A 17549-nucleotide genomic window follows, 5' to 3' on the forward strand; every position below is an offset into this window, starting at 1 on the left:
GTGGCACCCTCCCAAAGTTCGGACTGCCAGATTGACGATGACACGCTTTCGGAGTGTTTTCCGGTTGACCATCCCACAACTTTGGGCTACTACCTACTCCGGCCGTCTCGTCTCTGTGGCTGCGATAGTGGCAGTCCCATTGTCGCCGTCCAAGTCCGACAAGTCATTATTGTCTCCTTTATTCGTATAGCCCTGCTGCCATCTGCCTACTTTGCTTTTATCTTGTATCGACCGTGTCGGGCCAAACCTTGCCTACCTATCCAGTTGACAGGACTCCGTACAGTCAGTCCCTACCTTACCTATGGAACCTTCGTCTCCAACCCCCAAAATCCCCATCACCCATCACCCCCAGTCGCTGGCTGTATCCGTCGTACTTGCACCTCAAGGCTCGAGGCTCAATCCCACCTTACCCTAACTCACCTTGCCTACCCTGTTCAGGCGCGCCCCGATCAAGCCCGCATGTTCCCAGTCACTCCCCTTCCCCGAATCCCAATCCAGGCGTCCGTCCCTTCCAGACTCTTTTTGCTGCAGGCCTTTCCCCTTCCTGTTCATGGCCCGGGCCCGTCAAACCCTCGCTCTATCTCGATCCCCCAATACCCGACTCGCTCGCCAACCACCTGTACCCCGGTTGCAAGGTCAGCTAGGGTAGCAAAGCACACAGCGCCCGTCTGGCCTGGCATCTCCCTGTCGGTGTTTTCTTTTCTTCTATTGTTCTTACCGCTAGCTCACTGCCCCCCTCCTCCTCTCTTCTATGGGAATACCCGAATTTCACTTACCTACGGATACCTACCTACCTTACCTGACTAAGGTAGCGTTGCCCGCCTAAGCCTTTCCCTTCCCGCGGCACCTGGGCTTAGGTTACCCTCACTCGCTCGCTCACCCGTGTCCTGCAAACTGCTGCTCCCGCTTCCCCCCGTGTCATCGTCCACTGTGTCTGTGCTTGCCGTGCGCCTTTACTTCTGCACTTGCTTCACTCCCGTCTCCGCCGTCGCTAAAAAGGAATCATTTTAGTTTCGGCAGGGGAAGACATCCATAGAGAAGGAGGCCCGAGACGAAAATTTCTTGAACGGACCGACTCTCTCGGCCGCACCTCATCTTCACTCCCTCCCCCCGCGCATTCATGCCGCAGGGTGACGATCGCTTCCCCCAATCCACGATACGACTCCTCGCTCCCCCTTTGCCCTCGACACACCGACCCTACCACGCCCCCGGAAACATCACCACAACTCCGACCACGGCAACGAACCCGACGACGAGGACGACGACGGCCAGACCGACGACGGCTGACCCGTTCGCTACCGTTTCCACCACCGCCGCCGCGAAACCCGAGGCTTCTACAGCCGCCGTATCTTCTTCTTCTTCCAACACGAACGTCAACCACAAGCGATCGGGTTCACAGCCGCAGTCAAGTAACCCACGTTACCATCCCGCCTCGCCCACCTCGACGACATTGAGCCCCGGAGGGTCATGGACAACTCCCGACATTAGTCGGTATGGTTTGACGTATAGCGACACTACTTGCGATCCCTCATTCGACGCCGCGTCTAAGACGCTCCTGACCCCCAGGTCGGACCCGACCTCTCCGACTATCAGGTCGTTTACAGAATCTACCCATCTGTCGAGACCTTCAACGTCCAACGGGAAGCGCCTGTCCGACGACGAAAACGCACACGAACGACCAAACCCGTCACCTCTGAAGAAGGCGCGAACTCGACTGGGGCCACCAGGGCACATTAAGCTGCCAAAACAACCAACTGCGTCAGTCATTCTGGCTAGGCACAACCAAGGGGTCGTCTCCCCTCTGTTCTTCTCCTCAAACAACAAACGACAGATGCCGCCTCGACCAGCTGCTCTCCCTCCCTCCGACGCTGCAGCCGTCCTGCTAGCTCGTCTGAGGGAGGACCAAGACCGCGTTCACACTGTTCGCCTACCCCGCGGAACCGTTCATGCACAAACATCAGCAAGATCTGGGAGTACGCCGGGGAGCAGTAGTCTATCTTCTGCAGACGCCACCCTAACCTCTTCAAAGAGCCCAAATAGCCAGCATCTTCCTCAAGGACTGCAAATTTTGAGAGGAGTTGGCGTGATCGAACTTTTGGAACAGGATGAGCGTCCAACCTTCATCATCGATCTCGCAAATCCCGTCAACGCGCAAAAAACGGGACTGCATTTGCTATACGCCAATGCGGCGCTCAGGGCTTCCGTGGGTGTCTTGGAATTGCTTTCTGTGGAGGGTGACGATGTCATGAAGAACCCCGACTATATCAACTTCAAAACGTGGGCCACGAGCTTCGTCTTGAACCATGAATCCCTTGACGTCTGCCTTCCTTCTCACAGCTATGGTGGCATCACATGGACATGCTCAACCTTGCGCAAACGATTTCGCTTCGTGAGCGGCAACGCTAGCGCCGTATCAGTACCAGCAGACTCGCCTCCGTTAGCTGATGAATCAGCGGTGCTGGAACAGCGGAGTAGAGGGCCGACACCAAATCAGCCATCAATTGTACCCATGGATGACGAACCCGATTACTTTGGTGATATGGAAGGGGAGCCGCATGAGCTGGACGACACACCAATTGTCGTTGACGATTGTGTGATGATAGACAGTGGTGAGAAGTACCACACTGACGAGTTCACCCAACAGGTCTTCCAAGCAGCGATGATGAGGCCATCGTTTGACTGGACCCGCATTCAAACAACCCCGGATTTGAGTGAACATATCCTATTCTGTCGCAACACCGATTGGGCCTCCACATCATTGGGTCCGTTGGAGCACTGGAGTTCAGAATTGAGGGCCATGGCCAACATGGTTATGGGTAGTCCCCACCCTGCGGCCATGTACTGGGGACGGGACAATGTCGCCATCTACAATGAGGCCTACATTGAGCTTGCCGGACAAAAGCACCCTCAACTCATGGGCATGCGGTATCAGGACGCATGGAAAGAGATCTGGTCGGATATCGAGCCTTTGTTCAATAATGCTTGGACAAATGGGCAGTCAATCATGAAGAACGACAACCAGCTATTCATCCTTCGACACGGATTCCTCGAGGAGACGTTTTTTTCATGGTCAATCATCCCATTACTGGGTTCTGATGGCCAGGTGGTCGGACTCTACAATCCGGCTTTCGAAAATACCCGCCGCAAGGTCAACGAACGCCGGATGTTGACTTTGCGAGAGGTGGGCGAGAAGACAGCTGCTGCCAAGGACGTCAGAAGCTTCTGGCCGCGGGTCAAGGATGGATTGGAGTTCAACGACTTGGACGTACCGTTTGCCCTCATTTACTCCGTGAAGGAAGACAATAGCGAGAGTGAAGTATCTTCTATGCACTCTGGAAGCATAGCACACCCACCATTATTACACCTCGAGGGCAGCTTGGGCGTTCCAGAGGGACACCCAGCTGGGCTACCCCAGCTCGACCTAAAGTCATCAGACGATGGCTTCGCTCCCTATATGCGCCAGTCTATGACGATGCAAGGTGCACCCATCATTCTCTCGTCGGAAGCTGGCAACCTGCCAGCAAAGTTACTTGAAGGCTTGGAGTGGCGAGGCTTCGGTGACCCAAGTAGGACTATCGTTATCTTGCCTGTCCACCCTACCACAGCCGGTGAGTCGGTCGTTGGCTTCATCGTCTTGGGCACCAACCCCCGTCGACCCTATGACGAAGACTATCAGCTTTTTATCCATCTCTTGTCGAGACAACTTGCGACGTCCATGGCATCGGTCGTACTTTTCGAAGAGGAGATCAGAAGAGGACAGAGGGCTGCTCGCTTGGCCGCGATGGATCGTCAAGAATTGCAAATGGAACTCTATTTGAGAACACAAGAGGCAGTCGAGAGCGAGTACAAGTTCTCGCGAATGGCAGAATTCGCACCGGTCGGCATGTTCATTGCTAACGACAAGGGCCTCATCAACTTTGCCAACGATATGTGGTGGCAAATTTCCAGGCATCCCAGAACAGAAGACAGTGTCAACACATGGATGCAAAGTGTGAGGGATGAAGATCGATCGGGCGTCGAACTTGCTTGGAGGAAGCTCATTGAAGACAAGGAAGCCATCACCATTGAGTTTAGGTTCAAATGCAGCCGCCAGAACGGGATGAACACCATCGATACCTGGGTCCTCATGAGTGCTTTCCCAGAGCAGACTCAAGAGGGCGACCTGAAGAGTATCTTTGGTTGCATCACCGATATTTCGCCTCAAAAATGGGCCGAGGATTTCCAGAAGCAACGCAGAGAAGAGGCAGTCGAGCTCAAACGCCAACAAGAGAACTTCATCGACATCACGAGTCACGAAATGCGGAATCCATTGAGTGCGGTCCTCCAGTGTGCTGATGAAATCGTCAACAGTATCACAGAGTACCGCGCTCAACCGCAGGATCCGACACAACTCGACACCCTGTTGGAAAGCTGCACCGAAGCCGCCAGCACCATCAACCTATGCGCCAGCCATCAGAAACGTATTGTCGATGATGTGCTTACCCTTTCGAAGCTCGACTCGCAACTTCTGCTTGTGACACCCGTCGACTCGCATCCGGTCACGATTGTCAAACACGTCATCAAGATGTTCGAGTCGGAGTTAAACACACATGAGATCAAGCTAGACTTCTCGGTAGACAAAGCCTACAGCACTCACGCTGTCGACTGGGTCAAGTTGGATCCATCTAGGCTGAGGCAGGTTCTGATTAACCTCATGACCAACGCCATCAAATTCACCCAAGGCCGTGAGAAACGCGAAATTACCATGAAGATGAGCGCATCCAAGAATATCACCGAGGTTACCCAAAAAGGAGTGTCATTTTTCCCGACCCGTAAAGAGAAGGAGGACGTTCGGGCTTTGACCCAGGAGAAGGATTGGGGAACAGGAGAGGAAATCAACCTCCATTTCTCAGTCCAAGACACAGGCCCTGGTCTCCGCGAAGATGAGAAAAAGCTACTCTTCCAGCGGTTCTCCCAGGCATCGCCGCGCACCCACGTGCAGTATGGTGGCTCGGGACTCGGTCTCTTCATCTCTCGCATGCTTGCCGAATTACAGGGCGGCCAGATTGGTGTTGTCTCCGAGAAGGGAATCGGCAGCACTTTCGCATTCTACGTCAAGTGTCGCAAGACGGAATCACCTAGTCTGGAGTCGCCGTCTCTCTCGGCGCTCAACTTGGCGCAACCAGTCAAAAGCGAGCCAACTTCCGCACCATCGACGCCTCCGCTCACAACCCTGCCTAGAAGGGCTTCTATCAAGAAGCCGGTGGCCCCTGCGACGCCGCTGTACGATGTTTTGATTGTGGAGGACAACATTGTTAATCAGAGGGTTCTGCGGAAGCAACTCACAAGCTGCGGCAACACTACATACGTCGCTAACCACGGAGGCGAGGCCCTCGAACAGCTCAAGAAGTCCCGTTTCTGGGCTGGCAACGAGGCTGAGGGCTTTGATCTCAGCGTCATTCTTATGGACCTGGAGATGCCGGTCATGGATGGAATCACGTGTACGAAACGTATCCGTGAATTGGAGAGGGAAGGCACTTTGACTAGGCACATACCAATCATTGCTGTCACGGCATACGCGCGGCCAGAGCAGATCCAGAGCGCGAAAGCCGCCGGTATCGTGAGTGGACCTCCAAACTGCACATATCGAACTTCACTAACATGATGACACAGGACGACGTGATTTCGAAGCCTTTTAGAATACCGGACTTGCTGCCCAAGGTGAAGGAATTGGTTACGATGTACAATGCACCACCTACTACCGAGGCCATGCCCCTGGCTTGAGTAGGAACACGCCCATAGAGGCTGCGTTCGCATAAAGCCTTTGAACCGCATGCGGTCCTGTCCGAAGCGACGGCAAGAGGCCGCTGGAGTTGGATCACTGTTTTCATTTTTCGAATTGGGTCCTTGCATTTTTCATTTTTCTCCTTTTTCCGCCAAGACTCGCTATTGCACCAGAGAGGTGCGGTAGTACTAGAGAATAGGCCGGGGGCGTTCAAGGAGGGGCAACTGACCAAAAAGACTTGGGAGAAGGTATTGGTTTGTTTCATTGTGCATAAGACTTGCATTTGAGAGGAGCAAGGCATTTGGAAGCACGAGACTTGGAGTATTGAGGCGGGAACGCACATGATGCGAGGACGAGTCACGGGGCATATGGAATCTAAGTGGGCAACAGATCCTACTGACGAATATCTTCAGCGTATCTTTTTTGATATTCCTCACTCGGAGTATTGTAATGCAAAGATACCCATATTACCATGGTTAAAAAACCATTCTCCACGCGTGTGCGAAGTTTTAGTATGCAGTTCTCTTAAGTTCGTCGTGAACTCACCTCAGGTACGGTCATCGACTTGCCCGTGATTGACCCTTGCTCTACCAATTCAAGCACGGACCATGCCCAAAATGCTTACGTAACGAAGACTTTTCTGCGAGAGCGAGCTCCTGGCAAGATCAACCTCGAGGTCAGGGACGAAGCTCACCACTTTCAACAGACATTGATCGCGAAGCCCGACACAATTCGCGTCTCCCCCGAAAATGCATCAATCGGCGCTGCGATCGGCGAGCAGCCGCATTAAACCTGACGTGGTCGCAATCAAGACCTGCATCCGAACCTTTTCTACGACGCAATTGCGCCTGGCGGACGAATCTTCTTCATCGAACTCGAACAGAAACGACAATGGCGACAAATCTTCCTCCTCGCGAGCCTACAACAGGCCTCAACTTACCGGACGAGAGCGCTCCCGCGCCGCGGCCAGCGAGATTGGACAGCTTCTGCGTGGCGGGCCGGTGAATAATGCTGCTGCTTCTTCCGGCGGTGCTGCTCAGCCTCGGGGCCTTGATGAGAAGCCTAGGCTTGGTGGTCTCGATGGACCTTCTGGAGCTGGCGGTGCGGTCAAATTCGTCAAGGCGCCTGTCGGATTCGGACGTGGTCGTGGTGGTCCCGGCGCGGGCTTCGGCGCTCGTGGAGGACGTGGAGATTTCGCTGGCCGTGGAGGGTTCGCCGGCCGTGGAGGAGGCGAGGGAGGTGGTGGTTTCAGAGGACGCGGAGGCGGCGGCTTCAGGGGTCGTGGTGCCGGTCGAGGCGGTACCGGCCGCGGTGGTCGCGGAGGCCGTGGAGGTCGCGGCGGAGGCCGGGGCGGACGCAAGGGCGAAGAAGACGGCGAGAACCGCCCCAAGCCTACTGGGCATGGCCCCGAGGGTTGGAAGTCCCAAATCGAGATGTTCTGGCGTCCCGAGACGGCCGAGGAGCGCGCGTACATTTCGAAACGCAACGGCGCGCCCGAGCAGTTTACGCCTAGTCTCAGCGTCGGCGACCTGCTAGGCTTCAGGCCCGCCATGCCCCTCTCGTCGGCGGCGCAGCCCGTCGTGCAGGCGGCGACGGTGCTGAGCTCGCTGCGGGAGGTTGCCGGCGCGGCGGATTACACGCCCGAGCGGTGGGGCGACGTGCGGCACACGGCCGAGACGCTGGCTAATACCCGGGACCGGGGCGTGTACTTCTTCGTCGACGGCGCGGAGAAGAAGGCGTTTGTCGAGGCGCGCGAGGAGAGGACGGGCGAGAAGGCGGCGGCGGAGGAGAAGCCTGACGCTATTGCGGGCGTCGTCGACGACGATGTCCACGTCCACGCCGTGCGGGACCTGAAGCTCGAGGAGGGCGCGAGCAAGGCCGTGAGGGAGTATATCCTCCAGCGGGCCGTCAAGGGCCAGCACGTCGGTCCCAAGTTCGTGCCGGGCGGCAGCCGGGATCCGGTCAACATGGCTAAAGAGTCGCATCTGCACAACGAGACGTACGTGGCGGGGGATATGAAGAAGTTTGACGACAAGATTGCGGCTCTTGTTGCTAAGAAGGGTGCTGCCGGTGCCGCCAAGGGGGGCAAGGCTGCGAGGGCTTGATTTGGAAAGCCTGGGTCTTTCAAGAGATTGTAATATCAACAAGGATGGTAACAAGTACGGGAAGAAGAGCGGAGACGAAAATGCAGATGGGCGATTTGTTGTATGATTATAGAGATGGGGAGGTTTGGTACAGGCAAAAGAAAAATACATATTGTACAACTAGATCCGAAAGTCTCTTCTACTGTACACTACGGATTGAATCTTTGCTCCCGAGACTTTTCATGGTTGCAACTACCTCGTTATACTTGGGGAAAGCAACATCTCCTATTGTAATGTGACCCGTCGAAGACTTTTGAGCTCAATAACTTGGGAAAGTGTTCCATCTGTTCCCAGAACTTAAGCTTGCAACTTCCTGACAGCCTGCTGCTCAGCAACATCGACAACCTTCATCTCCTTATCCTGCACCTTTTGCAGCTCCTTGTCCGCCCGCCTCTTGAGATCCGGCACGATGCTCTTCTCCTTCTCCCACTTTGCGTGCAGCTTCTTCCTCTTCTCCGTCGCGACGCGCATCTTGTCCCGCCACGCCTGGGCGGCGTCCTTTGCCCGCCGCACGACGACCTCCTTGTTCGTCGCCTCGACCTTGAGCACGAGCTCGAGCTCGTTGTCCGGGTCGCGCTGCGGCTGCTGGTTGAAGTCGGGGGAGGCCTGGACGGCGGCCATGACGGGCTTGACGTAGTCCTTGTCGTGCAGCAGGAGGCTGACGGTGCGCCCCCCGGGGCGGGGCACGATCTCGGCGAGCTCGCGGAGGGGGTAGGTCGTCGGGTCCTTGCGGTCGGGCTGGATGGCGAGGGCGCCGATGGCGTCGGGCGAGAAGCGGTCGCCGGATTGGAGTTTTTTGAGGATCTCGGTGTGGTGGGAGGAGAGGGAGGCGAAGCGGGAGGCGACGTCGGCGAAGTTGAGGGGGTCGGTCGGGTCTGGTTTCGGGTGCTTTGAGCCCGGGAGGTCGTCTGTGTCGGCTTCGTCTGCGGTGTGGGAGGTGCGGGAGACGACGGCGGGGGAGTCGGCTGTTGGGTATTTGGGCTCGTTCTTCTTCTTCTTTTGGAGGGTTGTTGAGTGGGAGAAGGGACGAATCGTCGCGGCGGCGGTGTTGTTCTGCGGGCGGAGAGTTGAGGATACCATCAGGCGAGCTGCGAGCGGTGCCTGGATTGCGCTGCTGATTCGGGTCAATTGAAGTCGCGTGGTCGAGCTGGTAAGGGAGATCACCTTTGAGAAGCTGGTAGGATGCCATTGGCGCCTCTGAGGAGCGCATTGGGAGCTCTGAGTCCTCGCATGGTGTCTTTGTGGGTTGTTATGTGTGTTGTGTTACTGACTGGCAGTCGGAAGCTCTCGCAATTTTGAAGCGCTGGATGTGACGTACGGAGCTCCCATGGCGGACTCGGCTCCACTTCTGAGGCATCTTGTCCACAGAGTCGGGGTAAACCTTCAACCAGAAGCATCCGGTCGATTGGCCCAGCGGTTTAAGGCATCTGCTTTACACGCAGAGGATCGCAGGTTCGATCCCTGCATCGATCAATAACTTCAACTTTTGCATTTTGAGATTCCTGGGAATGATTCTAAGGTGCAGAAACATGTTTCGTTGTCACTTTTACTCTTGTAGGCCAAAAGCAAGACATGGACGAGGATGCAGTGAGGTGCACTTGAAGCTCAACCATTTTTTGCATTAACTTTGCATGTACTGCCGGTAACTTTGGAGCTTGGAGCGGGAAGCTGCCAACCCGTTTAGACGCATTGTACCTACGAATACACCTACCCCAAGACCCCCCAAAGTTCTCTGAGGTAGGTAGCTAGAGTCGCGCTTTTTCACAAGCAGGCGACGTCAGTGGGAGGCTCAACCTTTCAACCACCACTTACTTCATCCAAACACCCCATACCCGCCAAAATGGAGATCGAGGTTGACGAAGATCTCTTGCGGACGGTTGCGACAGGCGGCGAAATGGACTAGTAAGTGAACTTGTTGTCTTCCCTTTCCATCTCCTGTTTAGCTGCTAATTGCATGGCGCATCAGTGGTCTATGGCCCGCCCTGTCGCAAGGAATCATCTCGAGGCTAGATAAGGTACGTCCGCCCCCAAGTCTGGCTTCGACCGGAAAATCCCACCATCGTATATCTATGAAAGACGAAATCTCCTCGGTAGGGCGCGCTCACCAGTTCGCATCGCGAATATCTAGATCGCCCACAATGCATTCCCTATTCCGAACCTACCCACCCCTCCTCAACCCATTAACGCGTCAGGCCAACAACCACGACTACTCTCGCCGCTCCCCTCGTCCTCCATCGATCCCGCCAGCAGCCAGCCGTCATCACAGGATGCCGACAAAGAGAACAGCCAGCCTAAAGATGCCTCGCCGTCCAAGGCCACGATCGAAAGCGCTACTGATGCCGACGCAGCTGTCGCCGACGCACCCCCGTCCACCGCCTCGAGATCGCTCCCTGCACAGATTGAAGCCATGCTGAACGAGATCAACACTGTCTTGGCCAGCTTCCCAAAATACCCGCCGCACACGATTCAGCGTCTTGCCGAGCTCGTCCTCGAGCCGCGCCGCCATTACCGCCACCTGGCATCGTACCTCCATGCCGTCGACCGCGTCGTGCATGTGACCAGTGGCGCAAACACCTACCCTCTTCCGCCAGCCATACCCGACATGTCTACCATGACACTGCTCTCCAATGGCAGCGCGAACGGCCAGGAGGTTAACAACCCAGCGGCTTCGGTCGCCTGGAGCAACTCGACCAACTCAGTCGCCTCAACCGTCGGCACAGACGAAGCCCTTGGCGGTGCTCTACTAACCCCGATCCCGTGGCTCACACGCCGACCAAGCCCCGGCTCATCCTCGCCAGCCTCTTCAAATGGCGGTGGACCGGCCGAGATTCGTACCGAGTCAACGGAGACCATCGATGGCCCTAATGGCGTCGGAAGTATCGAGACCGTCAGCGTCAGTGTCAACGGCATACCGTCTATGGGCGCCAGCAGCAGCCGCGCGATAACACAAGGTGAGTTACTGCGACAAGAGCAGGAGCAGGGCGTCGTTCCAGTCAACCAACTCGTGCGACAAGCAGAAGAAGCACAACACGCCGCCGCCCTGCGAAGCGGGGACGGCGGCAGAGCCAGTAGCCCCGAGAAGCAGCAGCAGGATGATGAGCAGCAGGACGCTGCCGGTGCTGCTGCCGCTGCTGAAGACGAGAACGAGGCGCCGCACGCTCGCGGCCCCGAGGAGATTGGTGTTGGCGACCTCGGCCCGCAGAGCGAGACGACGAGCTTTGTGGGCGGTGGGCCCGGTCTTGATATGCAGGGCATTGATGTTGAGGCTGCGGTGGGCAGGAAAGCCGCCACGCCTCCTCCCGAGGACGTCAAGGAGGGTGATGCCGCAGCGGAGGATGGGATGAGGGCGGATGCGGTTGTCGATGACGCGGCATCCGACACGAGTATCACGTCGCATCCTAAACGTGACGCTGACGAGGAGCTCGATGGTCTTGCGAGCAAGAAGGTCAAGGAGCACGAGGGAGACATTGCGGGCGAATCAACGGATGCTACAACCCCTACCTCGCCCAAGGAAGACGACACCAAGGAGGAGGATGCGAAGGAGGCCGAGCCTGGTGAGGCCAAGGCCGAAGAAGGCAAAGATGAGGAGACTGAGGCCAAGAAGGATAATGCGACGGACGAGGCTACTGCTGCAGAGGCGGCAGCGGCAGCGGCAGCAAAAGCGAAAGACGCCGAGATGGCTGCCAAAGCAGGAGGCGCTTAGGAGGGAACGTACAGGGTCCTTCGCTCAATGAGTGAGTTGTGTTGCGGATGATTATATGATACCAAGAAACCGTCTTCACCAAATATCTACATCGTCGTTTGTCATCCTTGTGATTTGAGATTTGAAGCATTGCCGTGAGTTTGGGTCGACCTGGCGCGTTAATATCGATTGATTTCAAAGTCAGGCATAAAGTTTTGACGAGGCATACGAGAGGTAACATTACAAAACTCATGAGGGGTCTATAATAGTCTCAACCATATCATTGCCAACTCAAGTGGCAAGGTAGTATTCGTGGAGCTCTTTGACTACATGGGCGAAGAAAACAAAGTAGTAGACAGCCGTAAACCTCCCAAACGCCATGCGCTATTCCACGGCCCATGATGAAGCAGCTCCGAATTCCCATACCTTTCCCACATAAACGCCTTATGAACAGACAAATCTCATCACAAGACCCTGGTAATACTCTCCTTCGTAATGACACTGTTCTGCTTGTCGTCCCGCCGAACCCGGAAGAAGCTGTCGCAGAAGTCGCTGCAGCGCATGTGTCGCAAAAACTCCTCGTCGTGCGTGATGACGATGAGCTGGAAGTTGCTCTGCGCCTGGCGCGCCTTGATGATGGCGTGCAGGCTCTCGGCGAGGCTCTTGATGTTGTCCTTGTCGAGATTGGTCGTCGGCTCGTCGAGGGCGATGAGGCCGCAGTTGACGCCGAAGCTCTCGGCGAGGGCGAGGCGGATGATGATGCTGGCGAGGACCTTTTGACCCGCTGAACAACGGCCGCGCATGTCCATCTCGGTGTCTTGCTTGACCATGCAGACGCGATAGTTGTACGAGCGGCGGCCCGTCGTCGCATTCTCGTTGTCGGAACGGATGAGGATGGTGTCAATATCGGTACCCTGGTACGTGCTCTGCCACAACTCGCCGGCGATGCGGTTGATCTCCTCCATCTTGAGGCTGTGGTACCGCATGATAGCCGTGTCCAGCGCCGAAATGTAACGGCCCAAGTCCTCAATGGCAGCTTTGGTTGTCTCAACCTTGATGTGCGACTCACGATACTTTCTGGAAGAGTTCTTGTACTCTTGTTGCCACTCTTCCAGGAGTCGCTCAAGTTCCTCGTCTTTTGTCTTCATCTGCCCCATGATAGAGCCACGGTCGGCGACCAGTCGGTTGTGGCGGTTCTCCAGGTGCTTTGCTTCGGAAATCAGCGACTTGTAATCTTCGTCAGCGTCACGAGACTCCAGTTCTGCAATGTCTCGGCGGAGGATGTCGAGCTGCTGCAGGTTCTGGCGGTACTTCAGGTTATTGCTGATATTTTGCTTCTTGCGATCACCGTTATCAATGTCCTGCTTCAACTTGTTCGTCCGCACGGTTAAGTCCGAAATTTCCTTCTCCAGACCAGCAATCGACTTCTCGAGGCTAGCGATAGCACGCTGGTTTGCTGCCAGGTTGGAAGGGCCGCCCCGGTCAATGTACTCCTGAATATCACTCTCAACCATCTTGAACTCAGTAACGGAGTCGGCAACCTTGTCGCGCTCCTCGGCAACAGACTGTTCCTTGCCACGGCCGCGTTGCAAGGTTTCGTCCCGGACTGATCTGGCCTCGGCGATCTCCGGCTCGATAGATTCTAGCTCCTGGTCGGCGGTGTTGATCAAGTCTCGTTGGTGGGCCTGATCCTCCTTTAAAGTCTGGATCTGGTTCAGGAAGTCCTTTTTACGTTCAAGCTGGTTCAAGGCCTTGCTTAACTTATTCCGGAGCTCGCTCTTCTCCAGCTCGAGAGAGTTCACCTGGTCCCTCATCCGCTGCCAATCCGTCGTCGTCTTTGAGATCTTACCCTTTATCATTCGAATCTGTTCGTTGCATGAAGCCTGAAGGTCATGTATTTCATCAGCGCTCCTGCTGACGTTGCCAGATGATTGCTGAGACATGATTCTGTCAACCTGCGCTTCGGAGTCTTTAATGTCCTTCAAAACTTGTGTGATGTTGATGACAGTCTTGTTGAGAGACTCTATGTCGTTCAGTTTACCTTCCTCGGTGCTGACAGCGGCGTCATGCTCCTCGAGCTGCCGGCCCAGAGTTTCACATTCCGCTTCGAAAGAAGCAACCTCTTCCTTGAGAGGAGGCAGCTCCGACATCAGCCTCTGGTACGTTTCGTACTGCGTCTTCACCTTCCGCAGTGAGCCGAGTAGGGCGTTAGAGTTGGCGAGATCTTCCTCTGCCTTTTCCTTCTTGTTGGGATCAAGAAACTTGATCAACTTGTCTGAGAAGCGAGACTTGGAAACGTTGGATTTGTCATCAAAGTTGCGGTCGCACAGCCGGCATTTGTTCTTGTCTTGCAGGGTCTTTTGACAACCGCGGTAGTAATCCGCCAAAGCATCAAGAAGGCTGATATCAGTGGTGTACGTCTCCACGTCTTCCTCATGCATCTTGACTTCTTCTTCGTAATCCTCAATTGTTGCACCGTCTCGAACCGCCTGCAAAGCACCAACGACCGCAGTCCGACAACGTTGTGCTTCATCGGTTTTTTTGGAACCAATGTCTTTGGCGCTCTTGAGTCTGAAGTCGACCTTCTGTTGCTTGTCCCGCGCAGTATCCCGTTTCTGGCGAGCTTCAGAAACAACCTTGTTCTGGCGCTTCACGGCATCGTGGAACTGGGCCTCGAGAGTGTCGGTCTGCCAAGTGGTGCCAATATGCGTGTCTAACTTGGGCTTCCATGTGGTGGCTAGGGTCTCCAGTTTTCGCTTGCGATCTGCCAGCTCTTTCTTTCTCAAATCCAGCTGTGCCCGCTCCGAGGCAAGTCTGGTGCACTCAATTAATTCGCGTCCAAGTTTTTCCGTCTCGCTCTCGAGTTGCCACAGCTTCTCGTTTTCCGACTTGAGCTGAGTATCGTAGTCGGCACTACTCAAGGACTCCTGAGCTTTCTTCAACCTGCCTTCGACATCCTCGAATTGGCTGTCTAAAACGGCCTTGGCGCCCTCGTCAATGTCCAGACGATTAATGTCCATTTGCAAGACATTGGTCCGCTTCTCAATGGCACCCATTCGTTGCTTGGCGAACACACGGTTTTGCGTCGTGGTTGCCTTCCGGCCCTCCAGCTCCGTAATGACCTTGGTCGCCTCGTCTAGCTCACGCGCGTTCTCCTTTTGTAGACGTTCGAGATCACGCTTCTTCTCAGCTAGTAGCTTCTGGATGCGCTCGTTGAACGCCTTGATCTGACTGTCCTTCAAATCACCATCGTAGCCGCGGAAGCCGTGAAGTTCTGCTGCATCTCGGACCAAGTGCATACGGGACTGAAGTTGCCGTTCATACTTGTCCTTGTCAGATTGGTGTTTTCCCTGCTCGGCGAGCTTCGCTGAATGTTCTCGACGAGACTGTGTAAGATCCGTTTGCAGCTCCGAATATTGGGCCTTGTTCTGCTCTGATTCTTCTTGGTACCGAGACATGCGCTCTTCGTATTGCGCAAGTGCATTCTCCAGGTATTCGTCGGTCTCGGAAAGCTCTTCAAGGGTCATCTTGATATCCGCGATGGATCCTTCGCGGTAGCTGAGCTGATCTCTCTTGAACTTGAGGTCATTGACGATGCTCAAGTAGCTGTTGGCCTGCTCGTGCTTCTCGCGGATCTGCTCCTGAAGCTCCTCCATCTCCTCTGTGAGGGCATTGCACTTGTCCCTGGAGCTCTCGATATCGTTCTGCAATGCCATAGATCGCTTCTCGGCACGGTCGCCCTTCTCCTTATTGATTCGGTCTTGTTCCTCAAAGATCTTGAGCTTGGCAAGTTCTTCGCCCTGCTTCTTTCTGAGAACCTTGAGGTTGTCAATGGCTTTGGTGTATCGCATCGCTTCGAAGATCTGGTCGAACTGCTTCTTCAGGGCCGAAGGCTCACTCATGGGCCAGAGAGATTCGTCTTGATGGCAGAAGATGACGTAGTCGAGGATTGCTCTGGAAACGCCCAATTCTCTCGGGATGAATTCATCCATCTGGGCGACCCGGGATGAAATGACGGTACGCTCGCCATGGTTGTTGTACACTAGTGATCCCTCGAGAGTCTTGAGCGATCGAGTGGTTTTCTTGACGGTTAACTGAAGGCTTCGTGTCGCAACGCATTTGTGGCTGCTAGTTGATGTGAACGCAAGCTTGACTTGGGCCAAGACTTCCTTCTCTCCGCAGAGCTACAAAATGTTAGCCTCACTAGGTGAATTGGACGGAAGAATGAGGCACAAACCTTGGGGTCATGGACGAAAGCACCGCCTTTGCTGTTCGGAGGTTGCTCGCCGGTGGTCGCATACTTGAGACACTCGATAATGGTCGTCTTACCCGAGCCGTTGTAACCGACGATGAGTGTCAAGGGAGTGTAGAAGGAAATTGTCTCCCTGCTGCCACCAAAAGAGCGAATGCCCTGGATGGATAGCTTGTCAATTTTAGACATGGTGACTTGGGGCCAATGCCATGCGATGAGGTGGGATTGGGCTGATCAATGAGGCGCGGCTCAAGAAGACGTTGACACGAAAAGTTGGGCCCAATAGGAAAATCTCGCAAGAAAGGCAGGAGAGTCTTTTTGTCTTCTCGTTTGGAAAGTTGCTCCTAGGGTGGCTCGTCGTCGCCGTCCAGGCTCCAATGAGGTCGACACAGAGGCGGATAGGTGCCTTGAGTGGGATGCAGGTTGTAGGGGACGTGCACCAAGGAGGACGCGCCTTCCCGGCGGCCAGGCACGCGTTGATGGAGGTGCGAAAAAGCGTGACTTCGCATACATGTTTATGTAAGCCGCTGGTGACTTGAGGTAAGGTAGTCAAGCAATACACGCTACAGAATGCTCTATCCGACGGCAGTATCGTTGCTGACTGATCCTCAGCACCGTCGCTCTCCCAAGGTAACGTACCCTGTTAGGTAATATGCGAGGTTCGATATAGATACAGTGATTTGGGTCCCTGGAAACGCCCCGAGTATTACGAGAACACTAGATACAGCAAGTTCAGAGTTGAGATGAAACCCATCTTTTGAATATTTCCATCTCTTGTGTGTGCGCGCCCCGGTAAGATAGGGAGAGCAATTCGAAGTGGGGTGGGTTTCTGAGAGCCTTCAGACAGCTCGAACTAGGTACTTCCTCGGCTGGGGCGCTACTTAATAAGATCGGACTACTTTGGAAGAGCTCCTATTAACTTAGGTGCCAGGTAGAGACGGTGCATGCACAACGTCATCGAGACAACTTGGACTTATTCCTTTGTCAGAAGATGTTCGCACTAGCCTTCCTTGAATGCCCGCATTATCCATATGGCGACACATGTTTGGTAGGCATATTGGAAGAGTTTCTCTTTCCACTGCTTGTGAAACGGCATGTTTCCGAGGCATTTTGCTCCATTACATCACTGGATATCCTACATCAAAGGGACAGGTACTATCAAGCAGGGTTCAGCTCTAAGGTAATTTAGCAGATTCCGTCGAATATCTGATGGAGTTTTGTAATGTTACAATGCGAATACGCCATATCCATAGTCCTTTCTGGTGGGTTGCAGGGAACATTACTCGAGTCAAGGCCTAGAGCGATCGAACAAGCAGCAAGTTGGAGTAAGCGCAGCATGCCCGCTCAACAAGAAGTCTTCAGAAGAAGAGTTTAGAAGAAGTTTGTGCGTATTGGGCAAGCATTCCGGACGTGACGCTCTGACTTTGGTCCTCAGCAGTCCTGATTTTCGTCTGGTTAACGGGACGGAGGGTGAATGACGACTAGGTACTGACATGCTGTAGTTTACAGGTTCTCGACGGATAGTGTTTCCGGTACCATTTGACTTGGGCTGATGCTTTATGTACTCAAGAGACAACCGCCAAGTGCCAGCCACAGTTCACTCCCGAGGCGTGAGGCGCAAGACGTGACAGATAGCGGATACTTTATGGTTCGATACCAAACAAGCCACGAGCCCACGACGTCCAGTCCTAGTTAGGTACTGTCCAA

The 17549-nt window shown here is 54.8% G+C and overlaps 5 protein-coding genes across 5 annotated transcripts; 3 read left to right on the plus strand and 2 right to left on the minus strand.

The window, feature by feature from the left end:
• Window positions 1-1120: 1120 nt before the first annotated feature.
• CABS01_09371 (hsp90-like protein) lies at window positions 1121-5763 on the plus strand (the record flags this gene model as incomplete). The annotated part of the gene is made up of 2 exons (XM_060542728.1): window positions 1121-5599; window positions 5653-5763. 2 exons carry the CDS (start codon window positions 1121-1123, stop codon window positions 5761-5763), a joined length of 4590 nt encoding a protein of 1529 aa, XP_060400455.1.
• Window positions 5764-6513: 750 nt separating this feature from the next.
• On the plus strand, window positions 6514-7869 carry CABS01_09372 (uncharacterized protein; the record flags this gene model as incomplete). Its single annotated transcript, XM_060542729.1, has 1 exon — window positions 6514-7869. One exon carries the CDS (start codon window positions 6514-6516, stop codon window positions 7867-7869), a length of 1356 nt encoding a protein of 451 aa, XP_060400456.1.
• A 336-nt stretch (window positions 7870-8205) lies between these two features.
• Window positions 8206-9140, minus strand: CABS01_09373 (ribosomal recycling factor; the record flags this gene model as incomplete). Its single annotated transcript, XM_060542730.1, has 2 exons — window positions 8206-9022; window positions 9073-9140. 2 exons carry the CDS (start codon window positions 9138-9140, stop codon window positions 8206-8208), a joined length of 885 nt encoding a protein of 294 aa, XP_060400457.1.
• A 608-nt stretch (window positions 9141-9748) lies between these two features.
• CABS01_09374 (uncharacterized protein) lies at window positions 9749-11611 on the plus strand (the record flags this gene model as incomplete). The annotated part of the gene is made up of 3 exons (XM_060542731.1): window positions 9749-9810; window positions 9875-9923; window positions 10037-11611. 3 exons carry the CDS (start codon window positions 9749-9751, stop codon window positions 11609-11611), a joined length of 1686 nt encoding a protein of 561 aa, XP_060400458.1.
• Window positions 11612-12054: 443 nt separating this feature from the next.
• On the minus strand, window positions 12055-16031 carry CABS01_09375 (uncharacterized protein; the record flags this gene model as incomplete). The annotated part of the gene is made up of 2 exons (XM_060542732.1): window positions 12055-15774; window positions 15828-16031. The coding sequence occupies 2 exons, from the start codon at window positions 16029-16031 to the stop codon at window positions 12055-12057; spliced, it is 3924 nt and encodes a 1307-aa protein (XP_060400459.1).
• Window positions 16032-17549: the final 1518 nt, after the last annotated feature.

This window comes from Colletotrichum abscissum, assembly GCF_030869225.1.
Source record: "Colletotrichum abscissum strain IMI 504890 chromosome Unknown Scaffold_22.1, whole genome shotgun sequence".
Classification (NCBI taxonomy): domain Eukaryota; kingdom Fungi; phylum Ascomycota; class Sordariomycetes; order Glomerellales; family Glomerellaceae; genus Colletotrichum; species Colletotrichum abscissum.